This window comes from Nannospalax galili, unplaced genomic scaffold (assembly GCF_000622305.1).
Source record: "Nannospalax galili isolate Female #2095 unplaced genomic scaffold, S.galili_v1.0 scaffold344, whole genome shotgun sequence".
In the NCBI taxonomy this organism is placed as follows: Eukaryota; Metazoa; Chordata; class Mammalia; order Rodentia; family Spalacidae; genus Nannospalax; species Nannospalax galili.
The window spans coordinates 1,158,907-1,169,538 of NW_008352153.1; the positions used below are offsets into that span (position 1 = coordinate 1,158,907).

The following is a 10,632-nucleotide window of genomic DNA, read 5'->3' on the forward strand; positions in this document are numbered from 1 at the left end:
GAGAGAGAGAGAAACACATCATGAATGGGAAGTCAGCTTCTTCAGCCCCTCCATACCTGGTAGGTCATGCCCACCAGTGAGGGGCTATGAGGCAGTCTGGTATATTTTCAGAGTATTAGGAAAGGAAACTCCAAAAAGAGTCCTGACCCACATGAATTATATACCAAGACAGGGAGAAAGTTAGCAAGTGTGAGCCTGCTGGCCAGCTGGGAAATATCTTTGTGGAATTGTAGAGAATGGAAAGTTGCCAGAGAGCTGGAGAAAGATTCATGTTCTTATTTCCCCTGAAAAAAAAAAAAAAGGAAAGGAAGGGAGGTGGAGTTGGGGAATTATTGATCACTGATCTGCAAGTTAGTCTTGACAAAGAACTGTAGAATGTTTCATTCAAACAATGATATGAAACTTTTTTAAAAGGAAGGAGTGATGTAAAAGCCAGCCAGGGTTGAGTAAGGATGAATCATGCCAGGGTTGTTAAATGCGTCACCCAGCAAATCCTACTGGCCTGGTGTCCTTGGTTTTCAACAAGGCATTTTTCAGTCTCTCGGGGCACTGTAGATGAGAAGGATTAGTTTGGAGTTGGTAGTAGTATAAGATGGATATGTAAACCTTTGAGCTGTTAAATCCACAAAGTCTGGCCTTGGAAGCCTCTGGCAACTTTCTTACTCTGGGAAGTTCAATTTAATTCATTGACTGGTAGATGCCAGACTGCTATGTCCTGACAGCCCATTGGTAAATTAGTTGGAGTTTGAAACCCATTTGTCTATGAACTCAGTGCTTTTCTTGGTAAGCTTTCTGCCTGAGATAAGACACCAAGGCCTTTTAAACTCACTTTGTAAATACATTGGAAGAATTTAGGTAATATGAATATTCTGCATGACTATAGCCAAGAGTAATGTGAGTTTTTAGCTCACATATGAAATCCAAAGATGTAGTCATCTTCTGTTGTAGGAGTGAGGTGATTATCTTTAGGGGCAGATGGATGATTGGGTAGGATCTGCCTTGCTTCCCATGGTGTACTGATGGGCGACCATCCCCAATGTGAGAAATAAGAAGTACAGGCTTTCTGCTTCTTTTATCAACAAGGTCTCCAAGTTTTTAATCCTTGACTAAGTTTCAGAATGCTGGAAGTAATTGAAAAAAAATTTATTGAAAAAATATTATTGTTCAGATTTGTATTTTAGAGACTTTACTCTGGCTACAAGCTAGATAACAGAGTAGAGAGGGCGAGCTTAGAAAAACTAAATTTGAAATGATGGCACTCATCTAGGAGAGAGGAAATGGAAGAACTGGAATCAAATGAAGCAGATACAGGGAGAGCTATGTGGGAGGTACATTGATAACCCCCAGCAGTCATGGAATGTGGAGATAGAGGGAGAGGATGGATGTAGAAGGGATGACTCCACATTTCTGACATGAGTCTTTGAGTGAATGGTGGGGCCATGTGGTAACATAGGAAACAAAGGAAAGGCATGCGGGGTCCGTTTTGTCTGTGAAGACTCCGAGGTACCTGTGGGACAGAAATGGGGTGTCTAGTAGATTGACCAGCTGAATGCATGTGTCTGCAGTATAGGGAAGAAGTCTGGACTCAAGATGCGTTGCGGAGTTTGCTTCCCTCCATTATCAGCTACATATTTCTGTGTGCTGCTCTCTAGCTGCCGGCACTGCAGAAATTCCTTAGTGGTATTATGCTGTATCGTTCTTCCTTCTACAGCAGACTCTCCATAAGGTCATGCACTCGTTCACTTTGAACTGCTCTGTCTACACAGAAATGTTAGGCTTTACAGGATTCTGGTTCCATACAATTTTGTCTATAATAAGTAAAGAAAAGAATAAACATACCAGCTACCCGAGATATTTCATGGCATCCTGCTTCATCATTAATCACAGTAATAGCCTTAAAAAGTAAGTTTTATTAGGATCCCATGAATGGTAATCTTCAATGCCTGCAATTTAAAGAAAATATGGTCTTAGAAGTTGACTGTGCTATTATATTCTGTAGCTCTATAAATCACTTGTTCTAGTGCATGAATAATTAAACAGAGCAGTCCATACATTTCCAAACTTGTTAACATTTTTGAAACCAAACCAGATACTAGACATGACATTCTCCCGCTGGTGTCTGGAATTTGCACGCCCCGTGTCTAGGCTTGTTCTGTTCCACTATTTACTTTGGCTCCAACCCTTGGCATCTTCTTTCAAGTTGTTTGCCCCCAGTGTTTACAAAAGTGGATTCCCACAACCAAAGCAAGGGTGGTAACGAGCAACCTGGAAGTGCTAGTTCTTGTCAGAAAGTAGGATCAATGTGCCATCATTAGGGTTGTTTTGGAAAGCAACGTAGAACTCAGTAGGCAATGTCAGCCACTTGTTTCTTCTCCCGCATGTGGAATTCACGATATGCGTATTCACAGATGGCCCTCTGCCGTGTTTTAGTCTAACTGCATTGCTGTGTTCTATCTTAAGAAAGAAAACAGTTTTTCTAAAATTCAGTGCAAACGAGGGCCATCTGAGCTTTGGATTGCTAAATGCAGACAAACCTGTGCTGCTGAGTGTGTACCTGCAGAGGATAGGAGCCCTTGTTGCTTTCAAAGTGAGGCCTGAGAAAATGGAATATATACATTTAACAGCCTTCGTGTCACATTATGATTATGATGTTTTAATTGGACTTGGGGAATGGCTCAGCAGTTAAGAGCGTGTACTGCTCTGTCAGAGGACCTGAGTTTGGTTCCTACCACATATATCAGGTGGCTCACAAATGCCTGGAACTCTAGCTCCAGGTATTGGAAACTCTCTTCTGGCCTCTGTAGATAACTGTACTCATGAGCACATACCCTCAGATAGACACATACATATTTAAATATGTATGTAATTTAAAATAAAAATAAATCTTAAAAAAGGTATGTTGATTAAGGTATAGACTATGTAAACTAAATTGTGATGATATTATAGTTTGGGGACTTTTGAAGAGTTTTCTCTTCATTTTTCATTATTGGTAGTATGCTAATATCTTTTTTTTTTGGTCTTTTGAGACAGTGTCTCCCTGTAGTCCCAGCTGACTTGAACTCACTATGTAGACTAGGCTGGCCTTGAGCTCACAAAGATCTGCCTGCCTCTACCTCCCAAGTGCTGGGACCAAAGGCGTGCACCACCATGCCCGGCCGGTAATATCTATCTTTAAAACAACCAGTGAGGAACTTATCCAAGAGACTTCACATGGGGCACAGAATTCAAAACTGGTGTGTGTGTGTGTGAACATGTGTGTACACATGCATGTGGAAGACCAGTTGATCTCAGAAACCTTCCTCGGTCATTTTCAACTTTATATATTGCGGCAGGGATTCTCGCTGAACCCCGAGCTGGCCATTTCAAATGGTCTAGTTAACAAACTTTTTCCTGGGATTCCTTGACTCTGCCCTCTTAGCACTGGCATTATAGGCAGACCACCAAACATAGCCAGCGTTTACATGGGTTCTGAGAATCCCAACTCTGTACTTCATACTTGTATGACAAACACTTTACCTGTTGAAATGTCTCCCCACCCCCTTCCTTTCAAATGATAAAATTCTAGTAAGAACTTAATGTTGAAGGAAATCAGTGAAAACTTAAATGATTTCTTTCAATATAAATACTGTTAGTAAATAAAAAGAAACACAAACTCATTCGTTCTCTATTTTATCACTGGACTTAACCTTGCCTAGGACAGAAACTTATTGCCAGGTTAGAAGGATGGGCTTTGGATTCAAATTCCAGAATCACCATTTTCTAACTGTGTGACCCTGGACAAGTTGATGTTCTCTGCATCTCAGTTCCTATCTCTCTGAATGCTTGTCCCATGTTAATTTGCTACAGTTAAATAGAACATTTAGTGCCCACCTGCAGTTTAGAAATAAATGCTATGGTTACTGACACTGTTACATCTACTCTGGTAGCCTACACCCTCCCTTCAGCTGCCCAATTGGCATATCAAAAAGCAGCCCTAGGCTGGTATTGCTACTGAGATGCACTGCTGTGTAGAGGTGTATAGTGTGTCTTAGAACCTTTCCTCTTTCAGCTCGAGTTCATGGTTGTCTCTCTGGCAGTGAGTCGCAACATTTGTTTCTAAAGGCCCTCCCACTCTCCTAAACCTATCAGCTCCCAGAATGCACCCCAACCCTTTTGAATTTTATTCTACAGGGCATATGGCTGTAAATCCCCCGCCCCATACAACAAGCCCTCCATCCTTTTTGAATTTGTTGGTGCACTGCATTTGGTCCATTCTGATTGCTTTCGGAAAGTAGACTAAGACGTGGAACCACGATCCACTCAGCCCCCTGCCCAGCTGCATCTGTGCTTCAGGGCCAACTTGAAAGTTCAAGAATCTGCCTTGTGTTCTGAAGGTCTGCTGTTTCCATCTCCAACCAAGTTTATCTTTATTCATGTTTTTTTTCCTCTCTTTTTCAATTATGCAACATTATGCAAGATGTGGATGAGTGCCTGGATCCGAAGGTCTGCACAAACGGTTCTTGCTCCAATCTCGAAGGCTCCTACATGTGCTCCTGTCACAAGGGCTACAGCCCCACGCCGGACCATAGACACTGTCAAGGTAAATGCTGTGGTTATACTTCCCATTGTATCAAACTTTAAGAGATCAGCATGATTGGCCTTAAAAATGGACCATGCTTCCTCTGGTTGGTTGGCTTCCTTGAAAGGCCCCCTCATTGTGTGTTAATCCACAGTGGGTATATACACATCAAGGAACAATATATATTTATGAGAATGTCTGTGAACCACAGACCTGTCTATTTAAATTTTCATGATTATGAAAGTGGTAAATGCAATTGTACAACTCTTTGGCTGTATTAAAAGGCATTGAACTATGCACTGTTAGAGTAGGAGAGTCAGAGACCATGAGAACCATTTCAGAAAAGTTCCTATTAAGAAATCGACATATATTCATTGAATAAAATGTAGCAAATGTAGAAAGGTAAAACAGAAAAATAATCTGTCATAATCTTATTTGCAAATATTCATGTCTCATGAGTATTCCATATTACTATGTTCAGTTTTCATCTGCCTTCTGTCTGTTATGTGTTATCTTCATTTTACATGGCATTATTAGCTTTTCAAACATGGTTTTTAAAGGCTCCATAATAGTCCAATGTATTGACATGTTCTTTATGTGTTGAGTAAGCATGTTTTCCCCAACTTTTCATTTTATTATGTAAAAAAGTTTGGGCAGATCTCTTTCTTTACCAGAATTTTAAGACTATTTGTCCATAAGTGTGGAAGTGTTGTGTAAAATGGTCTGAATTTTTTTACTATTCTAACAAGAGGGTATCCATTTTTAATTTTTAGATGTGTATTTCTTTTAACTTTAAAAAGTTCAATTTGGGGGGCACTGGGGAGATGGCTTAGCAGTTAAGTGCACTGTCTGCTCTTGCAGAGGACCTGGATTCAATTCTCAGCATCCACATGGTAGCTCACAACCATCTGTAACTCCAGTTCCAGGGAATCCACCATCTTCCTCTGACCTCTGTGGGCATTGCATGACATGCAGGCAATATGATCTTACGCATAAAATAAAAGTAATAAAATTTTTTTAAAGTTCAATTTTTGTATGCTCCTTGGCTTCCAATTCTTTAAACACTTGTAGCTATTAAGGATTTCTTTCATATTTTTATTAAACAATTCTGTTTATTCCTTAGTAAGTTTCTGTTAATAGCTTTTCCTATTTATCAGGTTTTTCATTTTTAAATATGTATGCTCTGCTAACATGCTGTATGTATAAAAGCCTTTGTATGTGTGTATTTATATCACACAAACATTTTCATGGTATTCATGGTACATTGTAATTGGCCCATGGTTTCCCTAATTTTACTTTTCTATAATACGTTTTTGTTTGTTGATTTTTTTTTAAACACAGGGTCTCCCTAAAGTCCCAGCTAACCTGGAACTCCCTATGTAGACCAGGGTGGTCTTGAACTCACAGAGATCCATCTGTCTCTGCCTCCAAAGTGCTGAGGTTAAAGGTGTACATCACCATGCCCAGCTCCATTATTTTTTTCACAAGTTTTAATTTTGTGAGTGCATGTAGTATGTGCATATGACTGTGTGGATGGATGCACCTATGCACATGCATGTGGAGGCCATAGCAGGACACCTGGTTTCTTTCTCTTTTGCGCCCTACCTTATTGGCTTGAGACAGGGAAAGGAAGTAGTAGTTTGGGCTAGGCTGTCTGGCTTGTGAGCTCTTGGCTGCCTGTCTCTCCTGTCTCCACCTGTCTCTAGCCCCAGTGCTGGAGTTACAAGCACACAGCCATGCCTGGCTTTTTATATGAATGCTGGGGATTTGAACACAGGTCTGCTTGCTTATAAAGTAAGCACTCTTACCCACTGAGCCATTTCCCTAGCTGCCCAATTTTATTACTTTCTTTTGACCAAATTATAGTTTTTCCTTCTCCTTCTGCTTTCTTCTACTACTTTTATGCCAAAAACATGTTCTTGAAAAGGAGAAAAAGAGGAAATAAGTAAAATTTTTTCTTCTTTCATTAGTGGTCTCAGCTTCAGTGAAGCAGCAGGGATGATCATTTCTCCCTGTAGTAGACAGGAAATAAAGGAATACCCTGGTGAGCCAACTTCTGCCTCCAGCAGAGACTCCAGAGGCATTGGATTGGGTCCTTGCTCCTTACACGCTATGGAATACTGGCCAGTCCCCATGATGGATGGAGAACAGACATGACTCCGTTTCTCTTGTTCCTCTCTCTCCCCACCTATTCTCGTAGCTTTCCTGGTAACTCCTTAAGTTATACATCTCCTCAAACCAAATTCTACATAGAACTATCTAAGGCAATTATTTTCCCTCACTCTCCCACCCTATATACCAGATAAATGATGGATGAAGATCTTGAACCGTAGAAGTTGCTATTAATTTCTATTTGTTTGGAATGTCTAGTTTGTAACCATATCTGGCTACTTCATCTTCCGTCTTCTCAGTCATCCTGGTTCTTTTCATCCTGTTGAAAAAGACTCCCACAATCTGTCCCTGTCTCTCATGCTCTGAATCTAATTGTCCCGGTTGCCTTCTTTAGCTTGCATGCTCTGATTCATTCAAGTTGCTATCACTCCATGTGAGTGTTCTATGCTTATTTAATCCCAGAGCATATTACTTCCATACCTGTCTTCTTCCTCACTGCTTCTTTCACAGTGGCTCCTCCAGTGGACCACTGCAAGACCACGTGAATAATCTCAGACTTCAAGACTTCATATAGTCCAGAGTTATCAACCTGCACTCTCAAAGGGATAATACTCAGAGTAGACACATGAAGTAAATGGGCTATTACTACTGCCTTGCTTTTGGCTACTGCCCATACAGTTGAGCCTCTTCCTCTCTGATAGTTCTCCCTGAGCCCCAGAATCTACATAGTCATCAAAATTGGATGCTACCATGCTCCACTATGAGGGCTACCAAGAGCTTATTATCTTGCCAAGGAATTTTACTCATTAGAAGAGATGAACATATCTTCAATGGACAATCAAAGATGGTCCAGTAAACCAAAGTCACCTTAACCAAATGATGGAGGTTAATATCATCACCAGTGTCAGAGGAATGTCCTGTGCACCTGGTGTGTGTATGTGATGACCACAGCATTTCATATCTATGTTGTTCATCTCCAAAATCTACAGCCCTGGTCTGAGCAAGATAAAAATATATATCACACAACTACAGACAAAGGGCATGCTACAGGGTCATGGTCTCTGTTCCTTAAGATAGTGAAGGTCATGAAAAACAGAAAAAAAGAAAATTGACCAGGGAAACACAACAACTAAATGCAAGGTAGAACTTTGGATTGGATTCTAGAATAGAAAGTAGACATGAAAACACAACAACAAATGAAAAAACCAAACTCTGCCAATACAAATAAAGTCCAGGGTTTAGTTTTAAAAATGATGGGTGAAACTATAGATCAAGGGTCATGTGCACATTTAGCATGAAGGAAGCCCTGGGTTCCATCCTCAGCACTATTTTAAAAAAAAGAAAAGAATCAGATTCTGAATCTGACACTTAGAAGCCATAGTTTTAGACAGGTTGTCTTAGTTCAGCCACAGTACCTACTAGAGTTGATGTGAGGATTGCATTGATGATCCCAGGTGGAGGAACTTCCTGGAGAATGAATTGTTGTGGGACAGAGCATGACATGGCAGCTGTCGTGGTATTTTTCACATTAGAGGCATGAGAAATGTCTTGTTAAAGCCAAGAAGTGTGTGGCTACTTCTGCATGTGTGCTTGTGGGAAAGCTTCACAGAGTTGTTGCTGTTTGAACTTGGTCTTAAATGCTGAATACAAGGAGAGAAGAATTTAGCAGGAAGGAGAAACAGCATGGTCTGAAGGTGTGAGCTGGGAAAGGGCTGTTGACTCAGCTTGGTGGTCAGCCTCACCATCTACCCTGAGTCATCCTGTTAGAGCCTAGGATAGGAGAGAAATCTTCTTGTGCTCTGGGTTACTGCATGCGAGATCATTGCTGTCCTTACTCTGCTATCGAAGCCTTTCCTTTCTATACTAAGAACATCTTTTTCTTTCTTTTTAATTATTTATTTAATAACCATATAATTAGAAGAAGGATTTCATTACAACAGCATTGACATATTCAATAACAATTTCCAGAGCTAAGATGCATCTCTTTCAAAGCTGTAAATTTTTAGGTTTACAGTTGAATTAATACAGACATACAATATTGTACTCAGTATAACCCTATAAGACCTAAAATTAAATGAAGTTTTAAACTTTGAAAAGGATCTCCATTTCATTATTAAAATACCCAGTTTCATACAAAAAATTCATTTTTAATACAGTTGACACTAAGATGCACATGCATTTCTAATCTCTATTGGTACAGTAGAAGCACTGTTATCTGGGGGGCGGGGGTATAAATTATTCATCTATATACCCACATCCCAAATGGTACCCTCCCATAGTTTCCCCCCACCCCCACCACTGGAGCCCATATACTCTGTCATCCCTGTTACTGTCCACTCTGTTGTCAGTGACCCCAGCAGTTCCCCAGTGCTTGTCAATCCACCGAATCTAGTCAGCCTATCTAAAGATCCTTGTATTAGGAAGATCAGCTGTTCCTCATCTAGCAGCAATCAATTGTCAATATTCCTTTAGATAAGATTGGGGTCTGCTGTTCATTTTCCCAGTTCTATGCTGGGGTACTGTCTGGGAGTCTCTTGGGCCACTCTTGCCAAAAAGATCTAAGGAAGGCATCTCCTGTCTGGCATTGTTTCTTGTTATGTAGTTTTTAGCTATATACATGGACTCTTATTAAAGTATTATATTGATCCCTTTAACTTTTGGTTGTACTTTCCTTTTGGGTGTTTAAGACCATACAGTCGGCCCAGATAAACCAATTTACTTTTACTCTTAATTGTATGAGGATCTGTTCCTCAGGGGGTCACATGGGCTTGGGAGGAACCCCTGGGTCCTTTTTTTTTATTTTTTTTTAACCAGGTCCATCTATGTGAAGGTAAGTCAAAGGTCCTGCTTGACTGTGGCTGGCTTCACTTGGAAGCATGGAAGAAATGTTTCCTCTGTGTTGACCCTCCTCTTTGTAGAATGGACACTGGTTCAAGTCCATTTGGTGGGGTCTCATGGCCTCCTGGATCAAGAGGACAGGTGGTGCACCACAGTTACAGGACATTTTGAGAGATGCTCATCGTCCTCTGGAGCTTAGTTGAGTTAGAAGGGCAAGGAGCAAAAACTGTCCGTTAAGTCCCTCTGACCAAATTAGTATAGGCCTCAAAGTATATCTGTTAAACACCCAAGGTTAGATCCACCAGTCTGGTATTTTTAATTACTGTGTGTCATGTAGATAAATCTTGGGCAAAGACCAGCTGTTCTCAGATAAACCTTACCTAGACATATATTTCTTGATCTGCTATGACATTTTTCACAGAATTGGAAAAAACTATCCTAAGATTCATATGGAAGCACAAAAGACCTCAGATAGCCAAAACAACCCTGAGCACTAAGAGCAGTGCCGGGGGGGGATTACTATACCAGATTTCAAGCTGTATTACAGAGCTATAGTCATAAAAACAACATGGTACTGGCACAAAAATAGACCCATAGACCAATGGAACAAAATTGAAGACCCAAATATGAGTAAATGCAATTTCAGCCACCTGATATTTGACAAAGGGGCCAAGAACATTAACTGGAGGAAAGACAGCATGTTCAGCAAATGGTGCTGGCAAAACTGGATCCCCACTTGTAGAAGAATGAAACTAAACCCCTATCTTTCACCCTGCACAAAAGTCAATTCCAAATGGCTCAAAGATCTCAATGTAAATCCTGAAACTCCAAAACTATTAGAAGAAAACACTGGGCAAAACCTACAAGATGTAGGTGTAGGAGAGGATTTTCTGAACTGGACATCAATTTCTCAGGAAACAAGGGCAAGAATTAACAAATGGGACCTCATTAAACTAAAAAGCTTCTGTACATCAAAGGAGACAACCAAGGAAGCAAACAAAAAACCCAAAGAATGGGAGAAAATCTTCACCAGCAACACATCCAAGAGAGGTTTAATAACCAGAATTTATAACAAACTCACAGAGAACCAAGACAAGAAGCAACCCAATTAAAAGATGGACTAA

At 40.5% G+C, this 10,632-nt stretch overlaps 1 protein-coding gene across 1 annotated transcript in view; it reads left to right on the forward strand.

The window, feature by feature from the left end:
- The window catches only part of Ltbp1 (latent transforming growth factor beta binding protein 1), a 448,854-nt gene that overhangs the window by 330,434 nt on the left and 107,788 nt on the right, over positions 1–10,632 (forward strand). Inside the window, 1 exon segment of the mRNA XM_008849049.3 lies at positions 4,457–4,579. Within this exon segment, the coding sequence (XP_008847271.2) occupies positions 4,457–4,579 (123 nt within the window).